Raw genomic sequence first — 22515 nt, forward strand, 5'->3', positions numbered from 1 at the left:
CGAAAAACAAATTTCGATTTAATTATATCGTGTTTGGTTTCAACTTAAAGGGCGTAATTAGTACTTTTCAAAAATATATAGTTATCAGCAAAAGTTATAGCAGCAAAATAGTTTCAAATGTATGTATTTTCGTCTGTTCCTACCTAGTCTGTTCCTGTGAAAATTTAGCAAGGCATTCTGTATACAACTGCATATACATTGCTTAATATATTTATATATTTATACATACAATGGTCATAAAATTCACGATTTGTTTTCATGACAGGTATATAAATATAATATACAATCATGGATACCTACCGCTACGATACGTTTATATCTAGTTTAGTTCTAGAAAAAAATAAACTTACTTAGAAAAAAATCAAATCAAATATGCAAAAAAAAAGAATAACTTGAAGGAAGTTATCTTTATGATAAATTTTTTTTTTAAATGTTAATATTTTTTTACTATACAGATTTTTAAAATATAACAGAAGAATAGATGAATGTTAAATTCTTGCATAAGGAAATATCAAAGTAAAACCTCAAAAATAATAAAAAGGTTTAACTGAGATAGAAAGCGATTCTCCAATTTAGAAGCGAATCAATTTAATTGTTTTTTGTTCCTCGAATACAACTAACATCAGTATCAACACTCTAGATTATTTAGCTAACTCGCATACTAATCATAAACAAGGCTTACAAGAGATTTTTTACAAGCGATACTCCTTGACGAATGACTCGATTTTGATTTTCTTTCGTCAAGAGTGTTCTTAGTTATATTTCAAGAAAATCGGAGGGGGGATGTTAAATTTTGTAAATTTTACTTGTGTCATTTTGTCACTAGTCTATAACTTGTATGGTTTTTATTCTTAACATCAATTAATATGAGAAGCAGCAACGATAAAACCGAATAAACTTTTTTTTATGAAAAATTAGAAATAAAAATTTAGATATGATGATCCTCACATTTTCTTGTAATACTACTAGTTTTACAGCTTTTAGACGGGATCAGTGACAAACATTTTTAGTCAAATCATTAACCATCTTTCAGTGTATATTAAAAAGTATGTTACAATGCAAATACACCTTAAGGATTCAAAGAAATATACGTCAGGTCAATTACCTAAAATATATATTATACACAAAGAAACACTACCCTTGTTATTTACATTCATGTGTTTTATATAAATTTATCTTCCCTCAATATTAAATATAAAAAATGCTAAGAAACTTCTCTTGAAAAACTTTTACCCTAAAAGTCTTTAGTAATAAAAGGTGTAAATTATAAAACTCCCTTATCTCCACTCTCCCCTTATTATGCATATTATTATGTATTTTCTTAATGCATATTTGCATATTTTGACAACATATACATATATTACATACAGGATAGCTTGCAGGTTTCTGGAGAAATCTTCAAAGCCTATCAGGAACAACCGTGTCATATTTTAACGGAATACTTATTTCCTTTCTTTTTTCCCTGTTCAATCTCCAAGAGATGTAGAGTAGTTATCGATATACCGCTGTAAATCTCACCAAAATATGAAACTTATAATGGATTTAGAGTGAAACTATAAAAATCTCATTCCAAGAAGAATTTCTGTAATTGATTTCAGGAAATTTCTAAGAAAATAAGTGTCTTTGTATCGTGTCTTTAGTCATTCTAAGCACTGGGACACCCAGCCCATATAATTAATGGTGTGGCCGCTCTCGAATATTCTCTGAGATTCGTTATCTTGGATAACTAACCAAGCATCTGACTGTGCTCACAGTTATCTGAATATTCAACGGCTTCAAAAATTTCGTCGTAACCGACATTTCATCTTAAGTACCATTTAAGGTATTTCCATCGGAGTGAGAAAGAACGTGATATTTTCGGAAAAAAAAAGAAAAAATAGCTGACTAAATATTAATTGTATTATTACGGTACATCTGACAGCGTTACAACGAGCATTCTCATATGTTGCTCATCTGTACAGCACATAGAAACACAGGAGTGAATTGTACAAGCGGCAACGTTGTGTATGCACGGACTATTCATCGAAAAGTAATTTTTATTTATTGCTTTTTCGTCAACTAAACGTGTTTGGAAAGTTACTTTTTATAGCAAAAACGCGAAAAATATCTTCTAAACCATATGAATTTCTATCGTTTACGATGTGTTAAATATCGACAACTTTGAAAATTTATAGCAGCTAAACGAGACAATTTTTTTAACAATTTTATGTCGTTAAAACTACTTCTTAAACAATTTCGTGCAAAACTATTTTTAGTCTCTTGCCGATAGAAATACGTTAAACATTTGAACTATTTTGGGAAGCTAACCTGTACATGATACATTATAGACACTTTTTCATGCATATTTTAAGAGAGGGTATTTAATAGTGGCATATAAATTCATACTAGACATCATAAATCACCTACACCAAACACACATAGGTGTTCCTCCTTGTTTTTTTTTTATGTACTACCAAACAAACCATAACGGCGGCAGGCATAACGGTGGCGTTACGATGTGCAGGAATCGAGGGAACCGATCATAGATAAAATATAAAATTTATTAATTTAATTTTTCTCTCATATTTTACTCAACATTGAAAGGTGGATACATTTTATATGTATATATATGTATGTACTTCATCTTCTCAGTGTACCTGTATATAGGTAGTAACTATCGACTTCACTTCTATAAACAGGATGTTCCAGGATAAATTCCTTACTATTATTTCTAGCTTTTCTTAGATAATTCTCTCGTTTACTACAAAAAATCAAAGTCCTTCTCTAAACACACGTAAAGTTTACAAAATTACAAAAAAATCGGATACGGAACCCTAAGCCTGCACTTGAAACATATCTAAGAACATTCTCCATTAAATTACTTTTTTCCTTAGAGCCTTCTCCAAACTGACCCGCATTTGAGGATCATGGCCTTCTTTTTAGGTGTTCCGGGTACTGAACCTTAAACTCGCACTTGAAACATAGCTAAGAACACTCTCCATTAAATAAACTTTAAAACGAAACAAAAAATCAAAATCACTTCATTCGTTTAGGCGTTACGATACTACAGACAGGCAGACACACACTCATAGTGGTCAAATTTATAACACCTCTTTTTTTTTCGGGGGTTAAAAATCATTGCGGTTATAACAGGAAACTTGCTAAGCTGTAGGCTAGGCAATTAGACTTACCAGTGAATCACGAGTATTGCAGGAAACGATGTCCAATCCTCTGTCACTATCCAGATCGTGTCATGATAATGCAGTCATTTAATCCAAAATTAGTTTCTTCTTCATTCATTTCTTGTACATTCATTTTTTGCATATTTCTAATTCTATTCTTCCTAACCTGAAGTGATAAATTCCCATTCTACTGGAACATTCTGTATAAAATAATTAAATTTATTATCATTCATATAAAATTGAACATTTTTTATTTTTATTTATTGACTCAATATAAAAAAAATATTAAGTAACTCTGGTGTAATGCTTTGGTACTTAGTTACATATTAAACGCCGTATCGTACAGTCAGTCTATATATCATTTTACACTTAACTTTTATACTAAAACCACTTAAAATATCAATATCTTTTGTCTCTTATATTATTCACAATAAATAAAAGTGGACAAAATTTTTATTCGATAGCATTTTAAGTTGGTTGCTCTGTGATTGCAATATGTAAAAAATTTACAAAAATTGGAAAATAAATAATTAAATGTACAATACACAGCATGTTAAAATTTGATGGAATCTGTAAATTTGATGGAAATTATTGTGAAAGTTATTTTGATTTATATGAAACTGGATAATAATAATTGATTTTTCATTAACACTGTAAACATTTCATTTCTGTTTTCGTACTAATCAAAATAAAACAAAAATCATGTCATTTAAAAAGCTAAATCATGCCAATTTATTTAATATTATTATTTTTGATTAAATATAAAAACAAATTAGTATTCATCATTTATTTCACAACATAATCAAAATCAAAATAATTGTTTTTAATTTATTTTATTATTTTATTTTATTTTTAAAAATAATACCTGCATAAAAATATATTTTTGTGAAAGGTTCATTAAAGATATTATATTTTTGTAAATAAATATATTTTTTTAAATCAATATAATTTTATATACATGATGTCTCTCTCAGATTACACGCATGTTTATTTCTTAAATACAAAAAAACTTCGTTAGCGAACAATTGAGTCAATGAAGTCCCGTCTAATCGTATAAAGCGCGCGCAAAATGGGTTTGTATATGATTTTTGGGTCAGTTTTCCACAATTTTGACTTGAAAAGCGGAAAATCGAGAAAATTCAAGGTTTTTTTTAAATTTAAGGTAAAAATTATAGTTTTATATCGTTTTTTATTTTTTTATATGTTGAAAATTTTATGAAATATAGGAATCCATTTTCCGCGCTCTTTCTACGAGTTGACACGACTTTACATACATATAAAAATGTATCTTAACTCGGAAAAACGCCACATGTATACATAGATTTTTCGATAAGAAAAATGTACATTTTTGTTAAATTGTAACGTTCTTTAAAAAATAGTTATTGAATGTTTTAGATCTGAGAAGTATTTTGTCGTGGGATTTTTTTGAATTCGATCAAAACTAGCCGAGATGATAAATTTTGAAATTGGCCATTTTTATCCATTTTCTGAGTTTAAAACGGTTGTCACTTTTTTAAAATTGATTTCAAAATAATAATTTTTATAACAAGTTTCCTTTTTAAAATATTCCCCTATCTTTTACCGGTTATCAAATTAGAGCCTGAAAGCTTAGCTAATATTATATATATTATATTGAAGTATTTGAGATTTAAAATTAGTTATACGCGTGATCTGAGACTCTCGATACTATAATGATTGTTTTAGACATTTAAAATCGTTTTTCATGTAAACGAGAGTATTTGAAGCTGTTCTTTTTTATATTGTCTATGTGTCTGTCTGCTCAAAGTATAAAAGAATTAAATATATAATTTTATTTTATTCATACATCAGCATTTATCAGAGCAATATAATAGGTATATTATATAATATAGTACATTATATAATATAGATTATATATTATTATATAATATATAGTCTTAATATTCAATAATATTTCATGAATGTCAATATCAAATGCCAAACATTATCACATATAATTATATTTTAGGATATCGTATCAATCATAAATTTAAACAATGCGGGTCTGGTATTTATTCTAGAATTTTGGAAAAAAATGTTATAATCTTTCCAGCGCTTTCTCATTTTCTCAATTGATTCGAAACACACAATTAGCAGGCCGTAAGCTCCTCATATTGAAGTGAAAATTGTGTAATTCTTTTTATTAAAATTTTGTAAAAACAATAGTAATCCAGAAGAATAATTCGTGAACATTCAACGCCGATTTTTAATGATATTTACTAAAACAAACTTTTCATTAAGAACAAAAGTTCAATTTTTTATGAGTTATGAATTTTTAAAAGTACAATAAACAATCCATTTAGTTCCGTCACTCATATTTTTAAATAAAACCATTTTTTTTTCTGTTTCTATTATTTTTTTAAATAACATTTCATATTCTTTCCTGTTTATAAAAAAAATTATAATGAACTTTTCAAAAAAAAACTGTAGGATATATTTAATTTTTTAACCGTTGTTTTTTTTCCTTGTTAATATTTAAAATACGTGATTTTATTTTAAACATTAAAATCAAATTTTTATATTCTTCAACAGTAAATTTAAAAAAAATGTTATTTTCTTCTGAAATACAATGACCAACAGGATTAATTGTCTAACTACACTGTCTATACTGATTTCTATTTATTTTATGTCGAAAAGATTTTTTCTATCTATTTTATTGACGAAAAGACGATCGACACTTTTTTCATTGTATATTTTCATGAAATGTTAATAAAATTCTCATCCAGGACATGGTCTTGTGGTAATGGTGCCGATTCCTCATGTGAGAGCTCGTCATGTCGAGGCCCATCCATGTCAATATAATTTTTTTTGAATTCTACTTTTTTTGTCAATACACAACGAGCATAGTTCCTACCGGAGTCCCACGACACCTCTCGCTCTTTGTTATATGATGTTTTCTTACTTCAATGTGTCGGACCTTGGTTCTGATCTTTGGTTCTGATTATGACTTATAGTTTTAACAATGAATATTCGGCTTTCAGAGTAATTAAAAATTTTCCAAGCACTGCGACAGAAAAATTTCTCCCCGTGATACGATCTTGATCACAGCATCTCCACATCTTCCAGTCAGTCTAAAAGGACGATTAAATACTCTTCTTTGTCCTAATTCAATTTCTTAACACAAAAAATGTCTTAATTTAAATGCTCTTAAAAACACAAAGTTTTTCCCACAAGTGACATTCAAAACAAGATTACTTCAATATAATATTAAAAAAATCAAATTATGTCATAAAATTTACGGTTTATATTTGGTACTTATGTCAATAATTACGTTATAATGTTCATTTTATTACATTATACATAACAATATATAATATTTTTATGATTATATTCTATTGAAATATAATGTAAATGCTTTATCATTCAAAAAATTTGAGGATCATAAGACGACAGTAAATCTTTTCAAGTTAATAGACAAAAAAAGTTTACACACTGATGTCAATAAAGTTATGGTTTTTTGTGTTGATAAAATTATTGGTATTTGTTTTAATGTCTACAAAAAAAGTAACAAAACATAAAATTTTAATTTTCTCGTATCATTTACCAAAACATGCCCCTACCGACTGCGGCAATTATTTGTTCATATTTTTAAAAAATCATTACTCAACAAAACATTGAACCGATATGAGACATTTTCAATAATAAATTTTCAGCATAAATTCTTGGCTATATACAAAACTAAATAAAAATTTTCATTAAGAAAGTAAACCGTTAAATAAATCAAATTTTTATTTTATTTTTCCATCAACGAATAATTATTTATAATTCCTATGATAACAATAAAACAAGACAATTTTCCAATTAATTTACAGGAGGGAATTTCTCCGATAATCCATACATCCAATATTTAACACGTAAGTTAATATAACAGAAACAACAAACTGTTAAACAACAAAATAAAATCAAAAAGTGATTTCTCTCAGGATAAAAATTATTTTCCATTTTTTCCTCTATAGAATTTTTATACTAATTTCAATATTTTATTTTCAGATCCACCCGAAATCATTTTACGACCACGTAATCAACAAGTACGTGTTGGAGGGATTGCTGCGTTTTATTGTACGGCACGTGGTGATCCTCAACCTCAAATTCAATGGCGAAAAAATGGTAAACGATTATCAGGTAAGAAAAAATACTTCTTTTAAATGTCGCATAATGTGCTGCAATTCGAAAACATTTGTTTCATATATTTATTTTATTAAGAAAAAATATCATATCAAAATTAAATTAAAAGCCTTCCAGAAATTCATATATATAGGGTGATTTGAAAAATATTATATCTTTATTGCTAGTGCTAGAGATAAGTAGATATTATTAACACTTTTAATGCTTGAACAAGCCCCAACTTTCTAATCGCATAAGGCTCGAATTTCAGATTGAAAAATATTGTATACTGTTCAGAAATTAGGTCATTTAATAGAAGATACTTAGCAGGAACTTAGTAGATACAGAAAAAAATCGCCGAATAACAACGGGCAAAGAGACTAGAAGAAGGAAAAAAATTTGTAGTTTTCTATTGATCTCTACTCGAGATCAAACGTCAAAATAAATGTTATTTTATTTTTTGCTTCAAGACGCATTACAGTTCTTAGAATTATTTTTCCATTTTGTTGATTAGCATTTTGGTTTTCCAAGATCGTTTACGTTCTTTTCTGTTACAATAGACTTAAAAAAAATTCTGAAATTATATAATCAACCGTAATAAAGAAAAAATTTAATAAACTTGACAAGACCACAAGACAATATTTGATTCGTAATATTCTGAATTTTAACATAATTTGTGATGCCCTAGTCGTGTGAATATAAGTAACTATACATGAATCACCTTATATCTATGAAAAATATATCTATAATTGAATTTAATATAAAAACGATATTTTTTTCATATTAAATAACAGTAACACAATCAAGATACTTAGTACAAGAATTTGGACAAGATGGTGCACTATTACGTATTGAACCGGTACGTGCGATACGAGATGAGGCCACATACGAGTGTGTTGCAGAGAATGGTGTGGCCGATGCTGTTAGTGCTGAAGCTGTGCTAACAATATTTGAAAGTAAGTAGTTTTGTCAGTAGAATAATGTTGGAACTATAGACATATTAAAAATGGACTACCTTCTCATCTAGTCCTGGAAATGATTACGAGAGAAACTGCTTGTGTTAACGTCTTCATTAACTATCTCATGAAGCCCCTAAATTTTTCAATAATCGTATCGTACAAAAATCGTAGCAAACCTTCCTGTTAATATTGGAGCTCAATTTTTAATGTGTAACTTGTAAACCATTGTTATACGGATTTGGGATTTCGTCAAAGGGCATACAAATTTTCTTTTTCATGTTTCCAGGCTCCATGTTTTAAACCAAAAATAATAATTACAATGTTTTTATTTCATCTTAGTCCATTTTATATGTCCATAGTTTCGAACGAACCATATCACATCGTTATATAAAGCATATTATATTATGACTGTGTTCTATATTTCTCTTCTATAGTTTTTCGGGGGAAAATTGATTTTCTATTCTATAAAATCATTTTCTCTATCATGATAATGATGAAATCACTTGATTCAATTGTAGTTTAAAATCATATTTGAAAAATCCCTCTGGATATTAAATATGTACGGGAATATATACGAAACATAAATAACGGGTGTACTTACAAAACTTAAAAATTTAATTTACTTGGGTCATTTTATAAAAATTTAATTCTTTTATATATTTTTAAGAAAACTATAAGAAATACAGACAATTTTAGATAAATGAAAGTGGAATTGATTCATTTTTCTTCGTGTATATTGTAAAATAAGTAGGAATTTTTTTTCGTTTTGCACAATGAGTATCATTTTATCCTAATTATAAGAATGTAAACCTACCGGCTGCGCCACTTATTTATTCAATTTCCGAATTTACTGTTAAAAAAAAGACTTTTTTAAACACAAAGATGTAAAAAATCAAAGGAGGTAATATTATTAAACGATAATTCAAGTTTCCCACAAAATATAGTAACTAAAAAAGTGTTTCAACTAGCAAGCGTAATAAAAAAATATTAAAATATTTTTAAAATTTTTTATTATTAAATATACTGTGTTACTGCCGACTGACAATTTAAAAGTATAAAATAGCAATATAAAATCATCGAGGTATAGATCAATGATTGAGGGATACTATTTTTAGTGTTAGTCGAATATGTGGGGATGAAATTACATTATCATATAGATAATATATTTGTGGAATTATCTAGTATATTTCCTAGAAATCATATAGAATATATAATACAATAAAAGTCAATCAACTGTAAAAAATAGATTACAAAAATGTATATACGTTTTTTATTTTTTTATTTTTACTTTTACTTTTTACTGAAAAAAACCGATAGTCATATTCCTGTGACCGTATTCGTTCTTTTTCTTTCACTGTCATATATATAAAGGTATGCAGACAGAGAAAAACAAATATAGGTACATCGATTTTTAATAAATATCATAATTGTAATTTTGATTGGATAGACATGCTGATCGCTCCATGATATTGTGTTTAAATACCTACTCAAAACTATTAATTCTTTAATATGGCTTTGCTGTTATGAAGCTTTAGAGGTTTTAGAGATTTATGTTTTTAAGATCCCACAATACTAAAATTCAAAATCATGACTGGCCAGTTAACCTCTCAAGCGCCATTCTAAAAGCTTATATTTTTTAAATATTTCATTTTGAAACGAATCTGGGAAGTATCTCGAAAAATTTTAATTTTATCGACAAATGTGGGTAATGACTGTGTATTTGGGACCTATTTACCTTGTCCATAATCTATAATCACAAAAACTGGATTTTGTAATGGACGGGCAAGTTTCTAAGATATTTACTGAAAACACTGGGTTACTACCTCTCCTCGTATGCGATTTTAATCGATATTTCAGGAACTACTCGCCAAATCATACCGGTTTTTGTATTTTCAACAAAATTTCCTTTTGAACCGTCGTCTTCTTTGAGTTTTTACATCGAAATTTACCCCACATTCTGTACAATTGTAAATTGATAGGTAGATAAAATTGGATAGGACAGTCTGAACAACTAACTGCATGAGTGTATAACAGTATAATATTATATAACATTGGGATAAGATAAGGTTTGATGAAGTAAAATAGAGTAAAGCAATGTAATATCAACCTCCACCTATGATAAAAGGGCTGGCAACGTCATGACTAAACGTGATTTCAAGGTAACTGGATCTGGGATATTTCTTTTCTTATTGAAAATAGATAAGGGGTTCATATCCGTCAACACTATGACTGACTATCTTTTTTTATAGAACAGTGAAAAGTATAAACGAACGAAAAAAAGTATAAAACTGTTTTTAACAGTATGGTTGGAAACCCTACCGTCAATGTGTTATAAACATGTGCTTTTAGTCGAAAAAATTTTTGCTATAATACTTGCAAGATATTGTGTAATGTTTTTTTTACCATAAATAATAAAGTTTCTCCAATAAAAAAAACCAAAATCAATTTTTGGTCTAAAAAAACTGGAAAGGCCCCTTAAACAATAGTCAAAAATATACTCTTGAAAACGTTGCCAGCTCTCATACCAATATATACAACTATCTACCTATCAAATTGGGGTGTTAGGGGTGTTACCTAGGTAGTTTAATATTTATACCTATCTTACCACCTATGTATATATCTATTTATTTTTATATATACGTGTATAGTTTTGTATTGGAGAATGTTAGTAAGGAAAAAAGGCTCTAAGGTAGGAAGAAAATGAATTGGATTCTTAAGGGTTGAAAAAGTATCTATAAAATTTATAATCATTATCCTTAAAATCCAGAAGATGGACATTCAATTTGATCGAAATTACCTTTACTATACGTATTTTAAATGGATGATTTTTATTAAATATCAAATTCTATATATTTCTACTATTTTTTACGATATATTTTTATATTAAATCATTTTTCGTACCGTAACGAAACTTTCTAAATTTGGAATTCGTAAGAACAATAATTCCACAGTTATTACCACATTTAATCATGTGGGGTAAAGGACTACATAAATGTTGACTAGAATTAAAAAATGAAACTCTAGTGAAAACTCTTTAAACCAGTTACCAGCATAAAAAACGTGTCGGAAGGCTGACCTGGACGCAACTCACATCAATTGTTAGAAAGAAATTAAAAAAAAAACTTTTACAACCTACTTCGAAAACTCTCAATCACGTTTATTTCGAAAAATAAAAATTTAACATTTGTTTTTTTCTACTACTTGTGGTACAAAAGATAGATGCTCCAAGTACAATCGTAAGCGTTTCTATGAACAAAATCGTTCGGGATTACATGTACATCACGGTTATTGCACATATATGATATTATAATAGGCTCCATAGCTTAAGTGTGTCCCTCGTGGGCAGCCAATATAACCTAACCTAAAGTGTGTCTCACACTCTCACCCCAGGAATGTTACTCCAACCTAACTTACTCTAGGGCGAAAGACTATAATAATAAATACATCAGGAGAGGATTTCCCATTTGGCATTCAATTAACCTTAATATATACAACAAAAATCGTATTTGTTTCGAATAATAGTTTGAAAATTTTTAAAATGAGGAAATCAAACCGTTGCATAGCATGAATATGATAAAGATCTTTTTGTGTAATCTAAACCGGATTGAAATTACCTTGCGTATAAAAAAAAATCTCCTAGAAATATGCAAATATTCGAGGAAATTTTGATTATACGTAGAAAACAGCATGCATGTTTGAAAAAATATATATGTTTAACATCAATAAAAACACAGATATAGACTTTGTGGTTTTTGTGTTTTTTTCAAACTAAAAGGAATAATAAAAAACAATGTTTCTTGTACACAATTTTATAGATTAAGTATATTATGTTTAATTATCAAAGGCATGCAAATAATTGACCTTCAAACATGAACACCATAGACCACACACACACACACAGGTCAGAACGCCAATCTTAATTCTTACACCCACTTGTGTGTAGACCTCGATTCTAGTTATTGGTAGAAGTTTACGTGACACATTATATTTGTTTGTTTAAATTAGTTGATCAATATTTTCACAACTATATAAAAAAAAATTCAATTTATTTGTTTACTTGTTAATAGTTTAAAAGACTCTACTAGTACTAATTTACTATTTTAGTTCATTGAAAATTGGAAATTATTCTAATAATTAATTTTCCTAGCAGAAATTAGGTTTATTTACTAACTAACCCGAGTTAATTAACTCAACCGCTCTCAGATGCAAGGCGTAATTAATACCTACCGAAGTTGAATAAGGAAAGAAATATCCGAAAATATAGGAGAAAGAAAAGAATAATATCCACATTATTGTTATTTACCCCCCCCCCTCCATCCTAGATTCGATACAATAAAAATAAAACACTTCTAGATGAATTCATTGAAAACTTTGCTATACTTTAATGTTTAAAACAAAGGTATAATAATTGTTCCACGCAAAATCAACACAACTAATGTGTTTAACTATAATTCAAAGACATTTATATACACTGCGTTGTTCTATTTACAATCCACAAAGTCTGTCCGTAGAGGACTGTCTTGTTATTTTACCCATAACTACACTTTTACATTTAAGCTGTTTCTATGGAAACCATGTTCTGTTTTTGTTATTCCCATAGTTACCTTAGATGTCTGACTTAATCGTCCTTCTTTTCGAAACGTCTTTCACAGCTACCCAAGAAAAAGTAGGGGAACTCATACATAAGTACCAAGAATTACCAGCAGTTTGTTTGTTAATTTGCAGCTTAGTACTCAAACCAGAAAAGGCAGCGGAAATACATATTTAGGAAATAATTGAATGAAATTTGATTTAGAAATTAGAATGCGAAAAATGTTCTAAAATGAAGGATTAAGGTAGTGGAACAAAGCTTTATACCGATCGATTGGATGCCATTCTTCAAATTTACGGCATCGTTCTAGCTCGAAAATTACAACATAAAGATAGAAAACATCCTTTAGATGGAAGAATATACCTTATGTATGACTATGTATGAAGGAAAATTTAGTAATACTATCAACCTAGAAAATGAAAAAAGGAAATGAAAAAAATATAAAATAAGAAAGAGTGTATATTTAGTAACCAACGAACCAATTTATATAAATGTACAGACAGTTCGAAATATCCTATAAATTTGAAATTCTAGGAAAAGTGGACAGAAAATAAAAATCTTTAGGTATTACACTAAAAAGTAGAGGGGTTCTCTAATCGTTCATTAAATTAGCTGATTTGACAGATATCGAACAGCTCACGCTTTTTACATTACGATTAAAATTAGTAACCACTTTTTAAGGCATGTTTTTGTAGTTTTTATACCCTGTATCTAGCTGAAGCTCTTATTCTTATTTTCAAATTTTCGACCGTCTGAATGTCAGCACGATAACTCAAGACCGAAAAGAAATATCAAGCTGTAATTTTTATACCGTGCTCAGGACAAAAAAAAGTGAGTTTGAGTTCATAAATGAGCAACATAGCTCAATTGAGTCTTGAGTCTTGAGTCTCTAAGACCCATCTTGTAAACCGTAAGATATATAGAATAAAAGTTTAAATGTAAAAAAAGGTTTCTTGTAAAACAATAAACAAATTTTGTTTGAAACACTATTTTTACAGGGTATTTCAACAATTAACTCAGTCATTTATCTATTTTCACTTGTTTAAATTGTAATTGATTTTCTACAATTTCAAGTTTCTTGTTTCAATACATTGCTAAATCCATCGTTTTTTATTTCTAAATATTTTTTTATGCATTCTATATAAATAATCGATGTAGAAAGTCTAAAAAAAAAAGATAAAAATAAAATCCAGAAATAAGACCGTAAACTTTCCCCCAAACATATACACACATACATAATTTACAAGAAAATAGCAAAAAAAAGAAAATGTATATTTATATTTATAAGAACAGAGAATTTTTGTACAAACGATCAAACTTTTATTATTAGATTTATAAATCAATCTTTATAATAATAATATTGTATTACATTTGGATGGATCATACAGATAAGATAAGCTTCTATACAAGATGATTTCTTCTAAAATTTCCACCATAATATTTCGAAAACGGAAATGAAAAACTAAAATGCGGAAACGCATACCAGCTCATAATTTTTTCGGCCTATTTATGATCTTTCCATTTTTGTCAAAATAATTTGGTACAAAATCCCAATTGGCCTCAAAAATCATATGATTTGATTATTTTTTTATTATTTTCGCGAAAAGTGTATGAAAATTGGACATCCAAATTGTGTCATCCACGATATTAAACATATTTTTCTTTGTTTTATTATAGTTTTGAATCTCGAAAAAAACACCCCTTACTTACATTTATATATTTTACGTTAAAGTCTACTTTCTAAAGCAGTATGGTAACCCTCTTATAAATGTCACTACCACTTTCAATAACTATTCATTCTTGTTTTATAATATTATATACTAGCCCGACCCAAGCAGAATTCCGTAGTGTGGCACCCGTGACTAAAAACAGTGATCAACAGTAATTTACTGTATTTTTATTTTTAATATAATTTCGCTACCCTATTTTTTTTCTTAAGCGATACATTTTTAGACTGTTGAGTTTAAATCATGGAATTTGATAAAGGAATAAGGAAAATACCGCGTGGAAAAACCCGGCTGGAGAAATGATACATAAGAAGTAGATAAATACGAACGCGTTTCTTGTCTTCTATTCCACTTTTAAATATTTATTCATATTTAAATATCACACTGTTCGTACAAAGTATCATTGGGTCTAGGACCAAACGTTGTATTTGACAGTTATTTCAAAATATAAACTATAAAGAATCTCTACGAAAATTTTCTTAGCCGAGGACTTTTCTTCCAAAGATCTGACACAATGATACAAAAAAACTTTTAACAAAAAGAAAACCGACTTCAAAAGAAAAACTTTTCCAAAATAAATTAAAATGCACTAAAGAGTAAAAAAATAACGACAATATAATGTAGTTAAAATTATTGTTATTTTTGGAGTCGGTGTCAGCCAAGCTAATGTAGAAAACTGTTCTGTCAGAGTTGTTTCCTTGGCTGACACCGACTCCAAAAATAACAATAATTTTAACTACATTATATTGTCGTTATTTTTTTACTTTTTAGTGCATTTTAATTTATTTTGGAAAAGTTTTTCTTTTGAAGTCGGTTTTCTTTTTGTTAAAAGTTTTTTTTATTTTGTGATTTTTAGTGAATCTGAAGTACACTAACTAATTTGTCACTAAAAAAGAATCATCGAAGTGATATTGAGTTATTCGTCCTCTTGTCGTGCATACTTAATGCAAATTTAAGACTTTTATGGTTTTCTCATGGATGTGGGACCAAACGGGAAGCATCAGCTTTCAAACAGATGAAGAATCATCAAAATCGGTTCACCCAGTCAAAAGTTCTGAGGTAACAAACATTTAAAAAAAAAAAAAATACAGTCGAATTGATAACCTCCTCCGTTTTTGTTTGAAGTCGGTTAACAAAATAGTCGTTGTCCGGGATAAATTCATAACTACACCAATACTTATTATATTATTATTATTATGAAATTTTTCCAAGAGAAAAGAGTTGATATACAACACCTTGACAACAGCCTTTCAAATTTTCATCGGTTCTGATATGCCTGACAAATACTACGAATGGCTTTAAACTTTTGATATGAATAAACTATTAAACTGAGAATATAAAAATAGGTTTTAGAATTTATTTTGCTTGCAACTCTATAGTTCACAATTTGATTTGTGATATATTTGACGTAGAGTTAGTTCCATGATACTTCATATCTTTTTGAGAAAACACAGACAGTAAAAGGTGTTTTATTTAAAATGTTCAATATTTAATGAAAACTGTTCTATTTCCAAACAAAACGAAAAAAATGGCTTATTCCAAGTATTTCCCAGATCTTCCACCAATTTTAATTTAACATTTTAATAAAATGTTAAATTTTTAAAAATATTATTATATCATTTTTTTTTTTAAATATAGAATTTTTTCGTAGAAAATCTCCGTAAAAAAATTATTTTAATGTTAAAATAAAATAGTGCTTAGAGATTTTTTTCTATCCCCGTAAAACCAAAAACATTTCTATTCGGGGAAAAATATTTCTCTCACAAAATTATTTATTTATAAAAGCAAAATACCATGAAATATATAATAACAAATACCGACTTACATATACATGTGTAAAAAAAAATAATGTAAATTTTTTATAAACAAATATAATATTAACTAGGGTCCAGTTAACTAATGGACTAGTTTGTTATGTTTATATATGTATATTGAATGGTACAGAAAATGAAACATAAATAGATTTAACACAAGGTGTTAATTAAAGTTTATAGTGAAGTTTCAATCATACTTTACCGTGTAAATTTTTGGGAACAAATTTTTCAAAAATGTTATCATGTGTTGACAGTCTTACGAGAAAGTAAGACCCTACCAACTTTTCTTGAATTATACTACCAGTTATCGATTAGATGTATACAAGGTAATTTTGACCCACAAAGTACAAAAAACGAGTGCATTTGATGACTGGTCTAATAGTTTTTGAGATAAGGACTAAAATCGAACCAAACATTGCGATATCTCAGAAACTCTGTATTGTAACTTATTAAAGGTGAAATAGTTTTTAAAATCGGTTAAGTAGTTAATTCAAAAATGACAAATTTTCATACAAACTATTATCCCCTTTTTACCACCAAAATTACAGAGTTTCATATAAACTTTCATCCGCAATATGACGCTCTTAAAGAATGAATTTTTATAAAAAAAAAAAAAAGTAAAATAAACTTTTGTCTCAAACCATGAGCTCGTATAATCAAGTTTTATATTTCTACTTCAAAAATGCCATAATTCAAGACCCAGTGGTTTCAGCTGTGCGTTGATCGATTAGTCAGCTTCCATTCTTATATATATATCGATGAACATGTTTTAGATTTTTGACTTGCTCTGATCTTATTACATTAACAAGCAATATATTTCGCTGTTTCATTCTCGTTACCAAACAGTGTATAAAATATATACTAAATATAAATACATTATATGTTTGTTGGTGTTTTGTGAATTTTTTTTTATATATTGTATAAAATAGGTATAATATATATTATTTATATGTTGTTTTATATATAATAATATATAATATAATATATATTTTATATACTAGTGACTCGGTGATTGTGGTTAACCATATTATATACACATTATATATATATAATATATATATGTATATAAACCATACATTTATTTTACTTTAAGATTATTGAAATTAATGGGATATAATTCATTTATATTATCTAAATATATTTATTTATACCGGATGTGTGTTCAAAATATTGTGTATCTTGGCTCTGGGGACTCATCAATTTGATTGTTCTCATCAAAATTTCATTAAAACAAAAAACCCGGAAAATAATTGGGAAAATTTAGGAAATTTTTTTTTTGGATTTTGATGACATCATAAAGTTAAAAAATTCGATTATTTTGATAACACGAGTAAATTTGATCCGATTTTATTGGAATTTTTTTTGAAACCCACTAATTTTGGGTTATTCTTTTCAGCTGAGATGTCAATTTTTTGCTAGCTATCATTATGTGCTTAATCCTGACACCAGGACTTAACATTCCTTAAACCTATTTGAGCTATGTAAATTTTAATCACAAATTTGAAAATTTAAGTTAAAAAATTCGATTATTTTGATAACACGAGTAAATTTGATCCGATTTTATTGGAATTTTTTTTGAAACCCACTAATTTTGGGTTATTCTTTTCAGCTGAGATGTCAATTTTTTGCTAGCTATCATTATGTGCTTAATCCTGACACCAGGACTTAACATTCCTTAAACCTATTTGAGCTATGTTAATTTTAATCACAAATTTGAAGAGTATGACCCAAATTTAGTATGATTACATACTTGGTTTTTTCAAATCGCAACCTAAATACTTGCCGCTATGCTGGCGCTATATATTTTCGTTACTCCCTGAGTTTGAGACACCCTTTCCGCCTTTTTTTGTTCATACAAACCACACATTTAAACACCCTGTCTATAATATATTTAATATTAACCACATAATAAAATACTAAATTATATGATATATTAAACTACATAAAATTATGTGGTTAAAGACAATGTGTATTTTTTTGTTGCACACTCACATAAAACAACCATTCAAATTTAATAAACAAAGACAATTTAAAGTTAAACATCCTGTATAAATTATAATAAATACAATATTAATAAATAAAACCATCGTATCGTATAATAATATTGTGAAAACATGAATGGTAAAACATTCATTTCATTGCTGCTGATTCTAAAACTACACAAAATACTGTCATTATCTCAATATAATAGTTGGTTCTCGGTTCGGTCAGTATGTTATATTATAGAGGCAGCTTTAGCCACTACGGTTTGATGGCCTATTTATTAGATCAGGTGATATGGGAGCTAGTAATTCAATGAATTTTTGAAGAGAAAACTACTATTGTTAGATGATTTTTGATAGGATAAAATCATCATCATCAGCATATTTTTGATAGATATATCTATCACCGATGGTCAGCGTTCGAGCCCGGCATATAGCTCTAATACATTCCTCTTCACAATACCTGAATACTATTCAAATAGCTGTTCACCATTATAGATAAATATGGTGGGAGCGCAAATAAATATATGTGCGTTTCTACCATATATTTCATGGGTTTCAATTTTTTAGTGCGGAGTAATTTTTACCTAAAAAATATATAAATCGGATCTTTTTGACTATTAGTCGTGTAGTTACAAATATATTGCCGGGAATTGTTCACGAGGATCGATATTTTGAAGCAATTTCAGTCGATATCTCAGAAACTTGTGCTTCAATTGCAAAATTAACCAGATTACTGTGCTTTTTCAAGAAATCGAAAGTACCATTGTCAGTAAGCAACGAAGCAAACTGAAAATGCTCAAAGTTTCTTACCTAGAATTTACACATCTGCGAAAAAGTGTAATCTACACATCTTGTTCAAATATTAAGAACAAAGGGAATCGGGAATCATATTGCCTGCAGTTACGATAGGTGGAATCCTCTGAAATCATTTATAAATGCCCAGATCACCTAGTCTAATACATATTATGTGTATAAATGAACATGTTATATATTATAAATGAAGTAAAAGTTGAAACAATTCATATTGTGACCAATAAATACTGATAAAAGCTAATTTCACATTGTTCTATTTCATATATATGAGTACTAAACTAAACTGAAACTCATTGTTGTACATTGGGACCCATAATTTTTATTCATTAAGCATAACAATGTAATTTTTTCCGGTTCCTAGTTATTTAACGTTAATGGGCCGTAATTTTTTATCGACAGATTTTTAAAAGTTAAAAGCAAACCAAAATTATTAAAAATAGAGCTTCAATTTCATCATTTACGCGGGAAATGTTTTCATTCTTTTCGATGGACGAATGGTTTTTTAAATTCAATTTTTCTATTTTTTAGATGACAATTTACCGAAAGGTTTTCCAGTAATTATACAAGCTCCAACTGTACGAGTCGTTGAAATTGGACAAACAGCAGTGTTAACATGTCGTGCAACTGGTAATCCAACGCCACAAATAACATGGATACGAAATATGTTGCCAATTGTGCCACCATTTACAAATCAACGTTATACGATCCAAAACAAAAATACATCAGGTAAGGATATTTTTTCCAATTGATTCAATTCAGAATTCTTTATTAGATCTAGAAGAAATATCAATGCCTTCGTAATACAATGAGTGTGGGCTTCTTCGATAATAACAAATATAGTAATTTATAAATAATGTAAACAAATAATACCTACTTCAATTAATCTATCTATTGTGTTCATAAATTACATGTAATCTGTCATCTAGCTTTCCTTGTCTATTGTGAGTGACTTTTCGCGTCAAACTGTGCGCATACATCATAAAAATTAATTCTCAACATTTTTTCATAATATTTATAATTTCTCTTTTCCAGAATATTTACAAGGTGTCCTACAAATCACATCAAGCGAAGAAGATGATCAAGGCAAATATGAATGTGTGGCAGAAAATGTAATCGGTACCGAATACTCGAAATCCACATCACTGTATGTAAAAGTACGTCGAGTTCCACCACAATTTTCCATTCCACCACCACCAATCAGTGAAGTGATGATTGGTAGTTCGTTACAACTAACATGTGTGGCAGTTGGATCACCAATGCCTTTTGTAAAATGGCGAAAGGGTGATACACAGGATATAACACCCGAAGATAAAATTCCAATTGGACGAAATGTATTACAATTGGATAATATTATGGAATCGACAAATTATACGTGTATTGCGGCCAGTACGTTGGGTAGTATTGAAGCGTTGGCACAAGTTAAAGTACAATGTAAGTAGGCCACAAAACTTCATATTTTCAAAATCCAAGAAGCACAAGTTCCACCAGAAAAATACATAATTACCCTACTCTTTATTTGAATTTAAAACGTCATTCCGAAGAGGAAGGTCAAATTGACTCGATATTTTAAAATACTTTGAAGCCACAAGCAAAAAATTGCTAATTTTATTGACTTTGCCTTCTTAACAAGGCTTTCGAAAAGAAACCATCCTTTTCAAAAAACTAAATGAGAATTCAACCTGTATTTATTTTCTTTTCTTTTTTCAGCCTTGCCAAGTGCGCCCACTGACGTTAAAGCATCAGAAATCACTGCAACATCAGTACGGCTCAGTTGGTCCTATAATGGTCCAGAAGAATTACATTACTATGTGATACAATTTAAACCAAAGCATGCGAATCAAGCGTATAGTGAAATTAGTGGGATTATTACAATGTATTATTCAGTACGAAATTTATCACCTTATACTGAATACGAATTCTTTGTGATTGCTGTAAATAATATTGGACGAGGACCCCCAAGTGTACCAGTTATTGTGTCCACGGGTGAAACAAGTATGTGATATTTTTTCCATAATTTTATTTTTCGACTTTTGTTCGTAAATAAACACACAATTATTACCCACGAGATCAAAAGGTGGTTAGAATTCTATAATTTCTAATAGCGTGACAATTTTCTTAGAATCATTGTATTCAAATACCGGAAATCTGAAGTTATTGGTTATACCGGAAATCAAAAACCTAATTCAATTGGGTCTTGGGTCCGTAGAACCCATCTTGTAAACCGTTAGAGATAGAACAAATGTTTAAATGTAAAAAATGTTCCTTATAAAAAAATAAACAACTTTTGTTTGAAACATTTTCTTGTAAACATCACTGTTTACCCACGAGGGTGCTAATTAGGTGAAAATTTTGTAGTATGTATTAATATTGGAATATCAGTTATGTGTGTGTGGCTATTTCAAAGTGGAAATCTTTCTTTATTTACGTGACGTCAAAAAACAAACGATTCCGTCATCAAAACTGTCTATACATGGTATTTTACCAATTAACTCAGTCAATTGTTTGTTTTCACTTGTTTTAAAGTTATTTTTTGATTGGTTAGCTAAACGAGATATTTAGGTGTATATATTAAAATGGCCCATCCTGTGTAAACAGTACAAAGCAATATTAACTGAAGTGATGATGAAGTGTTTCTTACGACTGCAATAGACTCGGGTTCGATTCCCAGTAACCTTCCTGCAAAAGGATTTCGAAAACTGAGTGTTTTTGTAAGAGTACATACAATTTCATTTTGGAATATTTACAGCACAGTTTTTACGAACAAAAGTTGACATTCTAATTTATAAAATTAATAAAACTAATTAGTTTTTTTAACTACGTAGCGATTATTTAGCAAAAAACGTTTTATATAAAAAATGACATGATTTTTGATTTTTGAAAACATTTTATTTTTCATGCAAACAACAATTTTTATCAAAACAACTTAAATGGATTTATTTAAACTACATTAAAATGCATTTATTAATTTATGTAAGTTTTTTCATATCGTGTTCTCTCATACCAGAAAATATCATTTTTTTCCCATTTTCTTTTTTTTCAAACAAATATTTTTAAATATTTTGCATATATTTTTCGTTTTTTAAATTAGTTTTGGCAAAATTTTTGAATTTTGATGTAAATATTTTTAATACATAATTTTTATTAAAATATTTTTAAATAGATATAAACTTTATTTTTTACGTAACAAACTTTTTGATAATTCGAAGAATTAATGTAGTTTTTAACCCTTCATTGCATTGTAAAGTATGTTTTTATATTAATTGTTATTTATTTATATTTTAAATGCAGCTGATTCTTCAAACTATGGAGGTGCTAGTAAGTATTTTGACTAATATTTCTTTAC

The 22515-nt window shown here is 28.4% G+C and overlaps 1 protein-coding gene across 3 annotated transcripts in view; it reads left to right on the forward strand.

The window, feature by feature from the left end:
• Window positions 1-22515, forward strand: part of LOC123299062 (tyrosine-protein phosphatase Lar) — a 150633-nt gene that overhangs the window by 108479 nt on the left and 19639 nt on the right. Inside the window, exons 2-7 of one of the 3 annotated variants that reach the window (XM_044881211.1) lie at window positions 7170-7301; window positions 8078-8239; window positions 19701-19898; window positions 20205-20603; window positions 20880-21164; window positions 22482-22487. In XM_044881211.1, coding sequence (XP_044737146.1) covers window positions 19835-19898; window positions 20205-20603; window positions 20880-21164; window positions 22482-22487 — 754 coding nt within the window. In that variant the 5' untranslated portion in view covers window positions 7170-7301; window positions 8078-8239; window positions 19701-19834. Of the gene's footprint in view, window positions 1-7169; window positions 7302-8077; window positions 8240-19700; window positions 19899-20204; window positions 20604-20879; window positions 21165-22481; window positions 22488-22515 lie in introns of those variants that run through there. The other 2 variants (XM_044881213.1, XM_044881210.1) reach the window with 2 other exon arrangements.

Source organism: Chrysoperla carnea, chromosome 4 (assembly GCF_905475395.1).
Source record: "Chrysoperla carnea chromosome 4, inChrCarn1.1, whole genome shotgun sequence".
In the NCBI taxonomy this organism is placed as follows: Eukaryota; Metazoa; Arthropoda; class Insecta; order Neuroptera; family Chrysopidae; genus Chrysoperla; species Chrysoperla carnea.